The 18,595-nt window shown below is 43.1% G+C and overlaps 1 protein-coding gene across 1 annotated transcript in view; it reads right to left on the reverse strand.

The window, feature by feature from the left end:
* Positions 1 to 1,114: 1,114 nt before the first annotated feature.
* Positions 1,115 to 18,595, reverse strand: part of PTS (6-pyruvoyltetrahydropterin synthase) — a 31,347-nt gene continuing 13,866 nt past the window's right edge. The window contains exons 4-6 of the mRNA XM_044270356.1: positions 4,089 to 4,145; positions 2,664 to 2,734; positions 1,115 to 2,337 (exon numbers count right to left, since the gene is read on the reverse strand). Of these exons, the coding sequence (XP_044126291.1) occupies positions 2,214 to 2,337; positions 2,664 to 2,734; positions 4,089 to 4,145 (252 nt within the window). The 3' untranslated portion in view covers positions 1,115 to 2,213. The remainder of the gene's footprint in view (positions 2,338 to 2,663; positions 2,735 to 4,088; positions 4,146 to 18,595) is intronic.

Genomic DNA, 18,595 nt, shown 5'->3' on the forward strand with positions numbered 1-18,595 from the left:
CTGGATTTCCTGGAGTTTTCCTTGAGGGTTTAGTTACCCAAGCCTGGTCAACCCCTACCATCAGCCCTTGAAGGGAATCTGTCACCAGCGACCTCCCTATCCAGCTATTACATAGACACGTAGCTGTGGTTCACCTGATTAAAACGCAGTTTTCTTTTAATTGATCTGAGGCTCTGTTTCCGATTTATAATGCTCTTTCCTAATTTGTAATTTAGGTGCAATGAGGGAGTCACCACAGCTGCTGTTGAGCCCAAGCTTCGCTCCTTTTTGTGGCCATCCCCTCCCTGGCTGCTTAGGGTCAGGGATTGGCAAAGCAGTGAGGGAGGAGCAGGTCACAGAAAGGAGCGGAGCTTCGGTGCAACAGCAGCTATGATAATGCCCTCTTTGCACCAAAGGCTTAATTTGCATATTAAGAAAATTATAATTTAGAAATGGAACCTCGGATCAACTAAAGAAAAACAGCGTATTAACCCTTAGGATACTGGAGGTTTTTTGTTTTCATTTTTCTTCCCCGAGCCATAACTTTTTAACATTTCCATTCACATAGCTGTATCAGGGTTTATTTTTTTGTGGGACAAGTTGTACTTTCTAATGCCACCATTTAACATGCCATACAATGTAGTGGGAAGCAGGAAGACTGGGAAAAAAAAAAAAAAAAACTCCACCGTTTTATGGGTTTTGCTCCCACAGCGTTCCCTTTGTGGCAAAACTTGCGCCCCCTCATTCTCTGGGTCAGTACGATTAGAACAATACCACATATGTATAGGTTTTTTATGTCTAAATAGTGTAAAAACATTTTTTTTTTACATCACCATATTCTGACCCCAATAACTTATTTTTATAGTTACATCTACTGAGCTGTGTGGGGGCTTATTTTTTTGGCGGAACAATCCCTAGTTTTTATGGATACTATTTTGGAGTGTGTGTGACTTTTTGATCACAAAATGTATAACATTTTTTTGGGAAGAGAAACAAAGAAAAAAATGGGAAATGTTGACCTTTTTTTCCCTATTACGCCATTCGCCGTATTGGAAAAATATTTTTATATTTTAATAGTACGGGCACGGTAATGCCCATGATGTTTTTTATTTTTTTATTTATTCTACAGAAAGGGGGTGATTTAAACTTTTATATTTTTAATTTCTTACATAAAACTTTTTTTTTTTTTAAAGCTCATATTTGAGCCTACAAAATTTTATATATTTTTTTTATTCTGAACAACCATGGATCTTTTAGATCCATTATTTGTACAGAATTGCTCATTTCTTATGCTGGCTAAGAATTGCAGCTTCAATACCCTGGGTCTCTTCAGAGATACCCAGTGCATTTAATTCAATTACGACATCCTCATTGGCTGCAGAAGTTGCCGATTATTAGAAGCCAGGAACTTCCGCGTTTTTCACCCTTTAGATGCCGTGATCTCACTTGATCACGGCATCTAAAAGGCTTTAATGACCACGATCGGCATTATTGCTGGTCGCGGTCATTAGCTGCAGGTCTCTGCTGCCATGATGCCATGTTTGCACTTCGCTCCAGCACCATACATGTACGGTGCTGGTAGCAAAGGGGTTAATCAGGAACCACAGCTATGTGTCTATGCAAACAGTTGGATAGGGAGGTCGCTGGGGACAAATTCCCTTTAAAGATATGCCAATGATACATGCTAAGGAGATGCATAGTATATATCTCTGAGCTAATATTACCCCAGGACATACGCTACTGTTCATATTAGCATTATCCAATACTTACAATGATTATAACTATATGTTCACTCTGAAATACTGCAAGACCGAGGAACCGTTGCTATCTCATGAAATATCCTGCAGGTTCATAATACTGAAGATCTACCTACATATGATATGACGCCTGGTGGGAGGCACAGCTTACTGGTTCTGTCTTATATTAAAATAAAGAGTATGTTAAAACTGTTTCAGAAATATAGAAATATTTTTTAATTTTTTTTTTAAATATATTTTTTTCTCTGCAAAATAGAATTTTACCTTGAAAATACTCACTGGTAGCAATGTATGCTCCAAAAATTTGCTATAAAGGGCACTAAAACTATTTGGACCTTTGAAGTTGTATCTTAATACATTGAGAAGCTCATAGTTTTATGGCTAGAGATTGCATTTTGTGCGCAGTCATACAGTTGGGGCTAAACTCCATTCAGTAAGAGGAAGCCTCTGGCACTCTGGATTTCGGCAGGTGCAGATTCACTCCCCTCTGTACGTGGCACTGTTGCAGTCTGTCTCGTGCACACACACTTCATAAAGTAGTCCGGGCGGAAGCTTCTTCTTAAGGCTGTCCCAAATAAATACAGCTACGTTCTCTACGGAACTGGACGGAAAAATGAGAAAAGATGTTGGTTTGAAACTCTTCAGACCCTGCATTTGTTATAACGCAGTGTGAAAGAAAAGTATGGGGAGATTTATCAAACCTGGCATGAAGGAAAACTGGCTTAGTTGCCTACAGCAACCAATCAGATTCCACCTTTCATTTTCAAAAAGAGCTCTGGAAATTGTTAGGTGGAATGTGATTGGTTGCTATAGGCAAGTAAGCCACTTTTGATAAATCTCCCCCCATAATGTACACATCTGAATTATCTCCAGCAACTTACATAACCTAATCCATTATGAAATAATACTTCTAACTCAGGCACTCACCTTACAACGGTTTGGAAGAAAGGAACGTCAAGGTCCAAATTTTTATGATCCAAAGGAATCATAATGGCCTCCTGTAGAGGGAGTAGCATTATTTCTTTCATTCATGAGGCGTAAACAGAACCAGGTCCACAGAGCTGACCATATATAATCCAACAAGCCCAACCCATTTCATACGTCTCAACATCTCAGTTGGCAAAATTGGTGCATCTAAGCCCCGGGGATGCCTTGGACTCAGGGTTTGTGTAAGTGCCGCACAATTTTGGCCCAGGAAATTGCAAATTTGGGAACTATACTATTTTATGAACCTGTCAAGGTGACCATTACATCATATTAGGGCACCTTATGTGAAGATGTTATGGTAGAGGACATCTTAAGGAGGACCTGTCCCCTCTCCTGACATGTCTGTTTTAGTAACTACCGCATTTTTTCCCCCCTGCGTCTTATGTGTGCTTCCATTTTTGAAGCGCTCATTAGTACCGGAGGACCGGGAGGCGGTGAAGGCTCTGTACTCACCGCTTCCTGGTCCTCGGCTGTTGGCTGTGAAGGCTGCGCACAGTGTGAGGGCACGCTGTGACCTCACGCTGTGCACACCGGGTCACAGCACAGCCAACAGCAGGAAGAAGAGAGAGCATGCTGGAGGTGAGGAGCGTCGTCGTCCAGGAGCAGGAGAGGTAAGTGGGTTTTTTATTTGATTTGCTCTGTGGCAGTCGGGGCATAATAAATGGCACTGGGGCTCATAACTGGCATGGGGGCTAATAAATTGCATGGGGGTCTGATCTGAGGTCTGATTAACCTTGGAGGTTTGATTGCTGGCCTGATCGGAGATCCAATAAAATTTTTTTTTTTATTATTGTCCTCCTCTAAAACCTAGGTGCATTTTATGGGTAAAAATACGGTACTTGCATTCCCCTTGTAATATCAATTCTGGAGCATCTGTTCTTATGACTAAGTTAAGCCATTCCTTTATTATTCCTGCTAGAATTTCTGAATCAATTGTTGGCAGCTTGCCATAAAGGGCCATCTGGGTGGCCACACCCACAAATGCTAAAACCTAAATGGATCTTCATCCCTTGAAGATAATGCCGATTCTCCAAGAGCTAAATCGACGACCAATGCTTCCATTACCCCACATGTCCTGTAGATCAAGTTGACTTTTAAGGGGTTGACCCGTCTCCCGCATAGGTAGCATATCGCTAGGATATGACACCAATGTCAGATAGAAGCGGGTCCTACCTATGGAATCTCGGGTCCTACCTGTGAAATCCGCACCTTTCTCTAGAACGGGGCCCCCAAAGTGAAAATCACTGATCAAACCCTGACTATATGAAAGTGGCCCCAGAGGTCATCTAGCCTTAGCCGCCCAGTTAAACCTGCACATATAGAATAAGCTATAGAATCTTATTGACAACCCTAGGAGACCGTTACCTCCATGTATTTCTTCAGATCTGTCAGGTTCATGACCATCCCGGTGATCGGGTCAATCTACAAATGAAAGAACATAAAAATATATCAGACCAAGAGATCAAAAAGAAAGCTCTAGAGATCAATGTAAAACAGGAAGTTCAGAGGTTGGCAAGAGACTTCAACAGGATAGACAATGTATTGCAATACATTTTCATTTCTATGGGACTTCAGAAGATAGGCGAGCATGCTGCTCATCTATTTTCCGCACTCCTAAAGAAATGGAGGGTGGACACACACACACGCAGTGAGCTCTCCTTCATTTTGACTCCGTTCCAGAGATAGTTGTGGATACCAGCACCTATCTGACATTGGTGGCATATTCTAGACATATGCCACCAATATCTCTAGTGAGAAAACCTCTTTAAGGCCTCTTTCACACGGGCGTCAAATTTTTGGCCCGGATAAGAGGCGGGTGCGTTGCGGGAAAATGCGCAATTTTTCTGCGCGAGTGCAAAACATTGTAATGCGTTTTGCACTCGCGTGAGAAAAATCGCGCATGTTTGGTACCCAAACCCGAACTTCTTCACAGAAGTTCGGGCTTGGGATTGATGTTCTGAAGATTGTATTATTTTCCCTTATAACATGGTTATAAGGGAAAATAATAGCATTCTGAATAAAGAATGCATAGTATAAAAGTGCTGGAGGGGTTAAAAATAAAATAAAAAAAGTTAACTCACCTTCTCCTCTTGATCGCGTAGTTCCCGGTCTCTTTACTTCTTGAATGATGAGCTGTGGGCTAAATGACCTGTGGTGACGTCAGATCACATGCTCCAATCACATGGTCCATCACCGTGGTGATGGAGCATGTGATCTGACGTCACCACAGGTCCTTTAGCCCACAGCTCATCATTCAAGAAGTAAAGAGATCGGGAACTACGCGATCAAGAGGAGAAGGTGAGTTACCTTTTTTTTTATTTTGTTTAACCCCTCCAGCGCTATTTTACTATGCATTCTGTATTCAGAATGCTATTATTTTCCCTTATAACCATGTTATAAGGGAAAATAATACAGTGAATAGACTGTCACCTAGCAACCATGCGTGAAAATCGCACCGCATCCGCACTTGCTTGCGGATGCTTGCGATTTTCACGCAGCCCCATTCACTTCTATGGGGCCTGCATCGTGTGAAAAATCGCACAATATAGAGCATGCTGCGATTTTCACTCAACGCACAATTGATGCGTGAAAATCACCGCTCATGTGAACAGCCCCATAGAAATGAATGGGTCAGGATTCAGTGCGGGTGCAATACGTTCACTTCACGCATTGCACCCGCACGGAAAACTCGCCCGTGTGAAAGGGGCCTAAGGGATTCGGCCCATCTAGGACATTGGTAGCATATCGAAAAGATATTCCATAAATGTCAGATAGGAGCGGGTCCCAGGAGGTGGGACCCGCACCTATCTCCAGAATGGAACCCCTGAAGTAAAGGAGAGCACATTGCGCATGCGCTCTCCATTCATCGCTACGGAAGTTCCAGATAGCCAAGCGAGCCAGCGCATGACTATTTTCAGAACTTGCATAGCAGTGAATAGAGGGGTGATTGCTCTCCATTTATTTCGGGAGTCCTGTTCTAGAGATAGTAGTGGGTCCTAGAAGTGGGACCCCCCCACCTTTCTTATATACTGTAGGGGCAAGAAATGTTAAAAAAAAAAAAAAAAAAAAAGGCACTAAAACTGATTACTTCTCAAAAATAGCGCAAAGTACTGTACAATACACAACATTTATTCTACAACACGTCATCAAGTCAGTATAGTAAAATACTTCTTAGGCCGAGTTCACACTTCACTTATTTGGTCTGTTATTTCCATCAGTTATTGGGAGCCAAAACCAGGTGCGGGTCTAAATACAGAACAGGTGCAGATCTTTCCCCTATACCAGTGATGGCTAACCTATGGGACTCCAGCTGTGGTGAAACTACGACTCCCAGCATGCACCATTCATCTCTGTGAAGTTCTGAGAACAGCCAAGCAAATGTGCATCTTGGGAGTTGCAGTTTTACCACAGCTGGAGTGCCGAAGGTTAGCCAGCACATCCCTATACCTTATCTCTGAGTAGGCTTCACTCCAGGTTTTGGCTCACAATCACTGATGGAAATAATGGACAAAATAACTGAAGTGTGAACTCGGCCTTAACCACACGTTACATGAGTTTGGTATGAGCATACTAGTACCGGTGCGGCTGCACGGTTCACGTGCAGTATTCATCGCAAGCTCTTTCTGTCTTTTAGGCCATGTATATAACTTTCAGTACCTGTGCTCCTGATGAAGTGCCCGCCACAGGGCCACTAGAAACGCGTTGAGCAGGGGGATTTGTTATTAGCCAGACTTGAGCATAACGGTAGGTCTAATATCTTGATACCCTAGATTAGGTCTCGAAGGATACACCATGGACCCTAGATGTGTTTTGTAGTGATGACAGCGCTGGGACTGCACAATATAATAGTCCCAGATTAGTGACTGCCACCACCCTCTTGGTGGGATTTTTCCACTGTGAATTATTTGTGGCTCAATGTACACACCATAAACAGTTTGCTGATTGTCTACAGTGTTTGTTGGGGGATAATGGTCCTAAGTATCCTCGTTTAATATTCCCAGTAGGCAGATCTCTGGATTGCATGCCACCCAAACCAGCAATAAGCCTGACAGGAAGGACGTCACCTCTTCCCAAAAAGTAGCAATCGGACCACACCTCCACATCATATGCCAGAAGTCCGCCTCCAACTCCCCACACCTCGGGCATGCCGTAGATAAAGTCCTGCCCATTCTGTAGAGCCAAGTTGAGATATGCTTGATGTATAATGTATAGTTGTATTATTTTGTTATTAGCTGCTGGCGACACCTGTAAATGCAATTCTAATAAATCTGTTATTAATTCTTCTGTGAGTTGGTATCTGTCTTTTTCATGTATCTATTATCATAAGGGGATTGGCACTGACCTTTGCTTGCATGAGATGGGAATAAATTGCTGATACCAGTCCTCTGGGTTCTAACAACCCCTGTAAGTGGGTATTTAGTAATTGTGATGTTGGTACTTGGAAATTTACTCTGTATAGCTGAGCGAAGCTGCAAATAGGAGAAAAGTTGAGTTCGGGGGATGTGGTATTTCTGGGACAGTGTTTCAAACGTCATAAATACTCCCTGGTCATATAGATCTCTTAAGATTTTAACTCCAGCTGTCTGCCATCTCTCTGCTCCCATGACGCCTGCATCTGCGGCAGCGATTGATTAGCCCATAGAGGTATGTCAGAAACCACCTCTGTGAAACAGGTTAGTGATTTGGTGTCCCTCCATGTCATTTGCGCCAACTTGTGCAGTGGCAGCAACGGTCTTTGCAATTTACGGGGTACTTCCAAAACTGACCATAGTGTGCAACATTTAAGGTAATGTTTTAAAAAGTATTCTGAAATGGGTAGATCATCAGATGAGTACCAGGTGCTAATGAGCCTTAGCTGACCTGCCAGATAATATGTATAATAAGCGGGCAGTGCCATGCCCCCTTCTGTTTTAGGACGTTTTAATGTGTCAAGACTTCACTTAGCTCGGGATCTGCCCCAGATAAAAACCCTGGTCAGGGAGTCTAATTCTCTAAATATTGATTTGGGTATACGTAGAGGGTCTTGGGGAGTATAATCATTTTGACTGCCACCGAAATAGGCAGAGTCTTTCAGTTTTGAAGTTTATACCGTATATGACCAATCAGGGGATAAATATTAAGTGACAAGTGATATTTACCCCAAGATATTTGAAAGTGTCCACTACCTTCAATCTCTCTACATGAGAAGGGCCTGACCAATTTGCTTAGCCCAGTGGCATATACACCGATTTCCCCCAATTAATCCTAAGGCCGGAGAAGTCTCCAAATTCATCTATCAAGTCTATTGCACCTCTGAGAGATGTATTGGGCGAAGAAAGGTATAGAATTATGTCGTCTGTGTATAATCCTATGCGGGCTTCTTTGTCTCCCATGGTCACTCCAATTATGTTATTGCTGCTTCTTACCCTAATCGCCAATGTTTCAAACGCCAGGGCAAAAAGGAGTGGTGATAGAGGGCATCCTTGTCTTGTGCCTCTATGTAGATGGAAGGTTTCTTATAATTCCCCGTTTATTAATAAACTGCTTCTCGGATTGCTATATAAAAGGATTAATCCATCTGATAAACAGTGGACCAAAGCCATACTTTTTCAGGCTTTGAAGCAAATAAGCCCATTCTATAGGAGTAAAATGCCTTGGCTGCGTCTAACGAAGCCAAGGCCCAGTCTACATTCAGGGAATACCCCAATTGTGTGACCACTTGAACCCTTCTGATGTTTTCAGTAGTGGACTTTCCAGGCTTAAATCCTGTCTGGTCCGGGTGAACCAGTGACAGAATCACCCGGTTCAAACGTGTAGCGAAGACCTTAGTCAGGATTTTGTAGTCTATGTTTAATAATGCGATGGGTCTATAAGAGCCACATTCTAGGGGGTCCTTGTCAGGTTTGAGTAGTAGTAGGATTGTAGTTTCCATAAAAAAAGACTCCGGCAAGCGTCCTGTTTTCAGGGCTGCATTAAGGGTGGATAATAGTTGTGGGGCTAATTCTTCCGCATATTTGGCATAGACTTCTTTAGGAAGCCCATCCGGGCCGGGCGACTTCCCGTTGTTGAGGTCTAATATGGCCGGTGTTATTTCTTCCAGCCTAATTGGTTATCTAATTGGGCGCTTTGTGATGTAGTAAGTGTAGGAAGGGATATATTCTATAGGTACGTGGCAATCTCCGATTCTGATTTAGTTATACAAGATCTATAAAACTCTTGGTAGAATTGTGTGAAGGTTTGAAGGATAGTTTCTTGGGTGCGGGATTCTTGACCGGTAGGGTTCCTGATTGCTAATATTGTTCGGGGAGGGCAAACTATGACGGATTCATTGAGCCAGCAATTTAGCTGATTGATTCCCCAGCTCAAAGGCTGTCTGTTTTAGAAAAAAGTTTTTCCTGTCAGCTTTGTCCCTGAGTATCATTAAGTATTTCCTGCCCGCTCGGAGCCAGGCATTTCTATTAAAGTCTGTCGCGTGATGGATATATTGCTGTTCCAGTGTATTACACTGAGATTCCAGCTTTAGCTCCAGCCAGTTGGTGTCTTTTTTTTAATGTATGAAATGCTAGAATGTAATGACCCATGGAGGAAAGCTTTTAAAGTATCCCAAACCAGAGCCTTATTGGACTCATTCACATGTATTTTCCGGAACTCTTTTAGCTGGTAAGGTATCCCGTCAGATTCAGCCAAAAAACAGATGTATATTCATTCGATACATTACTGAAGACGTGCCACGTAATAGAATGCCTAGCATTGGGGAGTGGTCTGATATCTCTCTAGGTAGTTACATTATGGAGCGGAGGTTTAACATCGCTGTCTCATTGCCTAACATATAGTCAATTCGAGTTAGGGAGTTGTGACCCCCGCTATGGCAGGAATAGACCCTGTCTCTAGGATGTTTGGTCCTCCAGAGGTCAGTCCATCTTAACTCAGACAAGAACCGATTAAGTCTAGACGGACCCCTGCACTTATTGGGTCTGCTATGTCCATAAAATTGATCTAGTGAGGAGTCCAGCATCATATTTAGATCCCCCATCCAAATGAGTCTGGAATGCAGATAAGTGGCTGCTAGATGTAGTACTTACATAGAACCGGGGGGAAGGTTATAGATACCTAATAGTGTGTATAGTACATTGTCAATAAGAGCATGGACAAAGACATATCTGCCTTCTGAATCAATGGCCAAGTCTTTTACCTCCCAGCGCAATGGTTTATGGATTAATAAGGACACTCCTTTTGAAGAAGAGGTGTGGTAAGAATGTGCGGCCCACTGGACCCGGGGTTTTAGCCAGATCCTGGAAGTAGTACCATTGAGATGTGTCTCTTAGAGAAACAGAATTTGTGGACTAGAATTTCTAATAAAGGCAAGGACCATAGATCGTTTCTGCGGTGTATCCAAACCCCTGACATTCCAAGATAATATTTTTAACTCAGCCATGGATTCCAAGGCAGGCACGTGTTGACATATGTGGAGCTTAGTGCAATGGGTGTAATTATATGCAACAGCGCAACAATAATAATTGCATTTAACCAATGAAAGATTGTAAATTTAACATTAGAACACAATCCGGAAAGATTAATGTTAAACTTTCCTTACATATAGGTATTGCTCTGAAGTCAGGCCCCACCTCAGATTATAGGCCAGTGATACCGGGATGCCTTTGCCTACAATAACTGTTTGGCAGACACATGCAGGCTACTATAATGGCATGTCCATTTAGCTATTTACTGTATAGGCAAATATTACAGCCCTATATCATTTACTTAGGATGCAACTAAATATAGTCATTAAACTGTCTGGAACATATCAAATAAATCGAACCCAGTCGACATCTTCAGCCGACGACGTGGCTAGATTCTCAGCGTCTTGGGGATCTTCTCCGTAGGGCCACCCATTCCTGAACTTCTGCAGGGGAGCTGAAGAAGTTCGCCCTGTCTCCGTCCGCCACTTTGAGTCTTGCTGGATAGCCCATAGAATACGGGATGCTTGCTTCTCTCAGGTGCCTCTTTACATCCATGAATGTGGCTCGTTGTTTTTGTAATTCCATAGAGAAGTCTGGGAATATGGAAACCTTTGCACAGTCGTATTTAATTTTTTTGTTTTCTTCTGGCCAGGGCTAATATTCTGTCTCTATCTGTGCAATTGAGAAGCCTGGCGAGCGTGGGTCGAGGCAGGGCCCCTGGCGGTGGAGGTTTTGCTGGTACTCAATGCGCCCGTTCTACAGCGTAGGCTGAGGAGAATTCTGCCTCTGGGAAAAGTTCTTTTATCTAGTTTTCTATGAACTCGTCTCGCTTGCGTCCTTCTACTCTTTCAGGGAGACCAATAATTCTGATGTGGTTTCTACGAAGCCTGTTTTCCAAGTCATCTGCTTTCTGCCTCCATGTTTCTGCTTTAGTATTTAGATCAGATTTGGACCTTGGGACTGTAGCTGTAACATCTTCTATGCGTGAAATACGTTCTTCAGCATGTTGGACTCTCTCCCAGAGATTTTCTATATCTTGACGTAACAGTCCTAGGTTAATTTTTACTTCATCTAGTTTCCCTGCGAGAGAAGTTTTACATGCTGATATGGCTTCTAAAACTTGTGCAGAGACTTGTTTGAGCGCGAGTTCTTGGTCCTCCTCAGAGGTGACTCAAGGCGCTGATAAATCCGACGCTGTACTTGCCCTTGTTTGAACATTTCGCTGCGGCAATGGTGACCTTGTTCCATCATCTGGTTATCTGGCAAATTCACACCGTTTTTCGGCAGCGTTCTGTGCTTTTTGCGGCCCCATTGTTACATCAGGATATACATCAGTCCTCTTTATGAGATACAATATATTCTCTTGCATAAGAGAAGTCTGCTGGGTAGCAAGAGGGTTGATTCTTCCCCTCCTCCCCCTGATTCAGCTTGCACCACACTATGCTGTGATCTTTCTTTGTATTCAGCCGTCCACTGCTATCTCTTAGCTGGTATAAACAGAGGTTGTTTTAGATAGTGGGAGACTTGTTGTGCTCCTATCTGGTGCAGGAGCGTATCGCTGTCTGTCTTTCTTCCCTCCTCACCTCGCTGTGGAAGCGCGGTCAAGATGGCTGACTGGCGGGAAAGTGGAGCAGCCCCCGCATCCCTGCTCTAGATAACCGCGGGGAGATTAGACGCCCCCTTGCTTCATTTCTGCTGTATTTTGCACTATTTTCTTATGAGCACTAGGCGTTTTAGTAAGTTTTTTTTTTTGTTTTTTTTTACTTAAAATGGCCTGCACCTATCTGATAATTTATGGAATATCCTAGTATATGCCATCAATGTCCCAGAGGAGACAAACCATTTAAAAGGGGTCATCTCATGACTAATGTAAAAAATGAAAATCAGATATCATATAGTTACATGACATTCTCTTTCTAACAAAGCTAGAACCAGCCGTGTACCTCACATGGGTCCAGAGATCTCCCCATCCATTGCTCATTGCTCCAATTGTTCTGCTAGATTTATTTTTAAGCTGGCAGCTCAGGGGGTGTGCACTTTCTCAGAGATTGTGTCCTTTCTACTGCAGCTGGTGGCAGTTGAAGGATAGAACTGAGCATGTGCTTCCATCTCAGTGAGCAGGACAGAGACATTAGAAAAAGAGGAAACAGCAGGTGGCGCTATACTGATAGATTTCAGTGAATAACTCTGTGGCTATCAGGGGTGTGGAAATCGTATCGCCCGACGCCCAGGACATGCCGTTTCGGGCACCAGGCAGGTAGTTTGCTCAGTAGCTTAGCCCTGGTGTGGGCAAGTAGCAGGGCTGAGATGCCTTTGTTTACTGGAGCAGTGGATCGTCGACGAGCCGGGGGCGTGGAGCGGTGTTCCTATGGTGATGGGGACACTTGAAGTAAAAATATACCATCGGATTGGAGAAAACTCTGAGGTGTTCCCATGGTGATGGGGACGCCCCTCTGACAGGGCGCTGCCATCCGCGGCACCTAAGGGGTTAATTGTGCGGACGGCAGCTCCCAGTCAGAGGTCGGGTACCGGGAATGTTTCTACAATGTTTGCATTGGTGGGCAGTGCGCCCCCCTCCCCGGTATTAAAATCATTGGTGGGCAGTGCGCCCTCCATCATTGGTGGCAGCGGCAGTTCCGATCGGTTACCATGGCAGCCAGGACACTACTGAAGTCCTGTCTGCCATGGTCAGTTACTCTGCAGCATTATACTTACATACACTGTGGCCGCCCGGCGCTCCTTCTTCTTGTAACTCACAGGTCTGTGCGGCGCATTGCTATAAGCACTGCCCACCAATGCAAACATTGTAGAAACATTCCCGACACCCGAACTCTGACAGGTAGCTGCCGTCCGCACAATTAACCCCTCAGGTGCCGCGGATGGCAGCGCCCTGTCGGAGGTGTGTCCCCATCACCTCGGGTTTAGAATATACCATCGGATCTGAGTTTTCACCCGAACCCGAACTTTGACCTGAAGTTTGGCCGAACCCGGCTCAACACTAGCGGTGACCGAGCAGTGGGCGTAGAGCAGTGACGCAGCCGCGGTGACAGAGCGGGGGGGGGGGGGGGGGGGGGGGGTGGAGCAATGAAAGGTTCTGTCACGTCTCCGGCTCGGGGGGAGGAGCAGTGACAGAGCTGTTACAGAGTCAGGGGCATTGATAGAACTCTCAACTCTGCCAGCGTCCCTCAGAGGACCCCCTTTCTGCAGGTGTTGTCAAACTAGGAAGGTGAGGGGGGTCCTTTCCGTGCCACATCAGCAGATAATTTGCCTAAACCACCTAGAGGTACAGGTAGTAATGTGCTAAGAGCAAGAGTGTGCGCTAAACTAATTGCTGTGATCACATTAAGGCCTCGTTCACACCAGGCAGTGCGTTCCGGCCCGATTCTGTCCAGAATGCACTGCACCGCATTGCGGCCGGCTAACTATATTGTGGGGGAGGAGGGGGAGTAGTGGTCTGTTGAAGTGATTAGCACCATAACTATGCCCAACAGGTGCAATGCGATCGGTTGCACAGGATCGCAAGGCACATTATGCCTCCGGTCCAGTCCAAACAAAATGCTGCAAGCTGCATTTTGACCGGACCTCAGGCATAATTGTGCCTTGCAATCCTGTGCATCCGATCGCCTGCGGCTGTGGCTACGGTACCAATCACTTCAATGGATCGTCACGCCCCCTCCTGCCCCACAACATAGTGAGCCGGGCGCGATGTAGTGCATTCTGGACAGAATCATCCGGTGTGAACGAGGACTAAACTTAGAGTAATTTCACACCACAAAGACTGGAACGCAAGCCAGCCACCTCCCTGCATAAGGAAGCACGGCGGTGCATTGAAATATGGTTTTGATACAAAAAATAATTTTGAATCAGGACAAGTAGATATCTGGTTGATATCGTTGTTTCCCCCAACCATAGGGGATCCACTAGATACTGGATCACTGTATCCCCCTGACCATCCAGCATAGGACCACTCCTCCTCTGCAATACCGCATCCCACCATCTTGGGATAGCGGACATAAGCTTTTTTGCTTTTTCCAGTGTTTATCTAGCCACAGGCGGTTATTTATCCGTCTTTTTCCATCTTCTGTATTTACTCCCCTGAAGAGTCACGGACAGAAACGTGCCACGTCGGGAGGTCATTGGAAGTACTTTGTTCACTGGCAATAATGTTTTAGACTTAGGGATCAGGTCCAAGATAGGGGGGACCCCGTCCGGATACCTGCCCCTTTCAGGGCGGGTGCTCTGTATAGGTAGGTAGAAATAAAATAGCTCCCTCCCCAATTAGTAGGGCTATACAGGGCAAGTCCTGCATCTACTATACAGAAACAAAGCAAGCTCGCATCTTCCCGTGTGGTATACATCCATCGCTTCCTGAATCCACCCCCCGACTGATCCCATTGTCTACAAGGGTCTGGTAAGACTGCTCACACCTTTCATTAGGTGGAGCAGATTTGTTTTCTCTACCAGCAACCAGGGTACCATTATTTTGGTCCCTGTATGTATGTATGTATGTATGTATGTATGTATGTATGTATGTGTATCATAGTGAGTCATATTATTCTGTTATCTTTGGACCATATTAAAAGTTATGTTTTAATATAATCACACTCCCCCCCCCCCCCCGCTTTGGGGGCCCCTCTTTTGCCTATTTACCATTGGAGTGCTAGCAAAGCCTGAACAGATTTAGAGCTTTGATTCATATTTCTATTACATGCAATTACAAAACTATTCAGATCCAGGTGCTGGCTTGAAAAATATACAATATTTTTTTGGTGGGACAACCCATTTAACCCCTTAAGGACCAGGCTCATTTTCACCTTAAGGACCAGGCCATTTTTTGCAAATCTGACCAGTGTCACTTTAAGTGCTGATAACTTTAAAACGCTTTTACTTATACAGGCCATTCTGAGATTGTTTTTTCGTCACATATTGTACTTCATGACACTGGTAAAATAAAGTCAAAAAAATTAATTTTTTTGCATAATAAAATACCTAATTTACCAAAAATTTGGAAAAATTAGCAAATATCAAAGTTTCAGTTTCTCTACTTCTGTAATACATAGTAATACCCCCAAAAATTGTGATGACTTTACATTCCCCATATGTCTACTTCATGTTTATAGCATTTTGGGAATGATATTTTATTTTTTGGGGATGTTACAAGGGTTAGAAGTTTAGAAGCAAATTTTGAAATTTTTCAGAAATCTTCAAAATCCCAGGTTTGAAGTCACTTTGTGAGGCTTAGATAATAGAAACCTCCCAAAAATGACCCCATTCTAGAAACTACACCCCTCAAGGTATTCAAAACTGTTTTTACAAACTTTTTTAACCCTTTAGGTCTTCCACAAGACTTCATGGCAAAAAGACATACATTTTAAGAATTTAGATTTTTGGGAAAATTTTCCAATATAATCAATTTTTTCCTGGAAAAAAACAAGGGTTAACTGCCAAACAAAACTCAAAATGGGTTGCCCTGCTTCTGTAGTTTGCAGAAATACCCCATATGTGGTCGTAAACTACTGTTTGGCCGAACGGGAGGACATAGAAGGAGGGGAATACCATATGGGTTTTGCAAGGCAGATTTTGCAGGACTGGTTTTGTTTATACCATGTCCCATTTCAAGCCCCCCCTTGTACCCCTAGAATAGAAATTGCAAAAAAGTGACTCCATCTAAGAAAGTACACCCCTCAAGGTATTCAAAACTGGGTTTACAAACTTTGTTAACCCTGTAGGTGTTCCACAAGAGTTAATGGCAGATGGAGAAACAATTTAGAAATTTCTATTTTTTGGAAAATTTTCAATTTTAACCAATTTTTTACAGCAATAAAGTAAGGGTTAACAGCCAAACAAAACTCAAAATGGGTTGCCCTGCTTCTGTAGTTTGCAGAAATACCCCATATGTGGTCGTAAACTACTGTTTGGCCAAACGGGAGGACATAGAAGGAGGGGAACACCATATGGGTTTTGCAAGGCAGATTTTGCAGGACTGGTTTTGTTTATACCATGTTCCATTTCAAGCCCCCCCTTGTACCCCTAGAATAGAAATTGCAAAAAAGTGACTCCATCTAAGAAAGTACACCCCTCAAGGTATTCAAAACTGGGTTTACAAACTTTGTTAACCCTGTAGGTGTTCCACAAGAGTTAATGGCAGATGGAGAAACAATTTAGAAATTTCTATTTTTTGGAAAATTTTCAATTTTAACCCATTTTTTACAGCAATAAAGTAAGGGTTAACAGCCAAACAAAACTCAAAATGGGTTGCCCTGCTTCTGTAGTTTGCAGAAATACCCCATATGTGGTCGTAAACTACTGTTTGGCCAAACGGGAGGACATACAAGGAGGGGAATACCATATGGGTTTTGCAAGGCAGATTTTGCAGGACTGGTTTTGTTTATACCATGTTCCATTTCAAGCCCCCCCCTTGTACCCCTAGAATAGAAATTGCAAAAAAGTGACTCCATCTAAGAAAGTACACCCCTCAAGGTATTCAAAACTGGGTTTACAAACTTTGTTAACCCTGTAGGTGTTCCACAAGAGTTAATGGCAGATGGAGAAACAATTTAGAAATTTCTATTTTTTGGAAAATTTTCAATTTTAACCCATTTTTTACAGCAATAAAGTAAGGGTTAACAGCCAAACAAAACTCAATATGGGTTGCCCTGATTCTGTAGTTTGCAGAAACACCCCACATGTGGCCGTAAACTACTGTACGGACACACGGTAGGGCGTAGAGGGAAAGGTGCGGCGTGTGGTTTTTGGAAAGCAGATTTTGCTGGACTAATTTATTTACACCATGTCCCATTTTAAGCCCCCCTGATGCACCCCTAGAGTAGAAACTCCATAAAAGTGACCCCATCTAAGAAACTACACCCCTCAAGGCATTCAAAACTGGTTTTACAAACTTTGTTAACCCTTTAGGTGTTCCACAAGAGTTATTGGCAAATGGAGATGAAATTCGAGAATTTACATTTTTTGCCAAATTTATTATTTGCTCCATTTTTTCCAGTAACAAAGCAAGGGTTAACAGCCAAACAAAAGTCTATATTTATTGCCCAGATTCTGTAGTTTGCAGAAAAACCCCCCATATGTGGCCGTAAACTACTGTACGGGCACACGGTAGGGCGTAGAGGGAAAGGTGCGGCGTGTGGCTTTTAGAAGGCAGATTTTGCTGGACTGGTTTATTTACACCATGTCCCATTTGAAGCCCCCGTAGAGTAGAAACTCCATAAAAGTGACCCCATCTAAGAAACTACACCCCTCCAGGTATTCAAAACTGGTTTTCCAAACTTTGTTAACCCTTTAGGTGTTCCACAAGAGTTATTGGCAAATGGAGATGAAATTCGAGAATTTAAATTTTTTGCCAAATTTTTTATTTACTCCATTTTTTCCAGTAACAAAGCAAGGGTTAACAGCCAAACAAAAGTCTATATTTATTGCCCAGATTCTGTCGTTTGCAGAAACACCCCATATGTGGCCGTAAACTACTGTACGGGCACACAGTAGGGCGTAGAGGGAAAGGTGCGGCGTGTGGCTTTTAGAAGGCACATTTTGCTGGACTGGTTTATTTACACTATGTCCCATTTGAAGCCCCCCTGATGCACCCCTAGAGTAGAAACTCCAAAAAAGTGACCCCATTTTAGAAACTACGGGATAGGGTGGCAGTATTGTTGGTACTATTTTAGGGTACATATGATTTTTGGTTGCTCTATATTACACTTTTTGTGAGGCAAAGTAACAAAAAATTGCTGTGTTGGCACCATTTTTATTTTTTGTTATTTACAACATTCATCTGACAGGTTGGATCATGTGGTACTTTTATAGAGCAGGTTGTCACGGACGCGACAATACCAAATATGACAACTTTTTTGGTTGTTTGTTTCAGTTTTACATAACAAAGCATTTGAAAAAAAAAACTGATTCTTTAGTGTCTCCACATTCTGAAAGCCATAGTTTTATTTATTTTTTGGGCGACTGTCTTGTGTAGGGGCTCATTTTTTTCGGGATGAGATGACTGTTTGATTGGCACTATTTTGGGGTGCATATGACTTTTTGATCGCTTGCTATTACACTTTTTGTGATCTAAGGTGACAAAAAAATGGCTTTTTTTACACCGTTTTTATTTTTTATATTTTACGGTATTCACCTGAGGGGTTAGATCATGTGATATTTTTATAGAGCAGGTTATTACGGACGCAGTGATACCTAATATATATACTTTTTTTTTATTTATGTCAGTTTTACACAATGATTTCATTTTTGAAACAAAAAAAATCATGTTTTAGTGTCTCCATAGACTGAGAGCCATTGTTTTTTCAGTTTTTGGGCGATTATCTTAGGTAGGGTCTCATTTTTTGCGGGATAAGATTACGGTTTGATTGGCACTATTTTGGGGTGCGTATGACTTTTTGATCGCTTGCTATTACACTTTTTGTGATC

Source organism: Bufo gargarizans, chromosome 10, assembly GCF_014858855.1.
Source record: "Bufo gargarizans isolate SCDJY-AF-19 chromosome 10, ASM1485885v1, whole genome shotgun sequence".
NCBI lineage: Eukaryota > Metazoa > Chordata > Amphibia > Anura > Bufonidae > Bufo > Bufo gargarizans.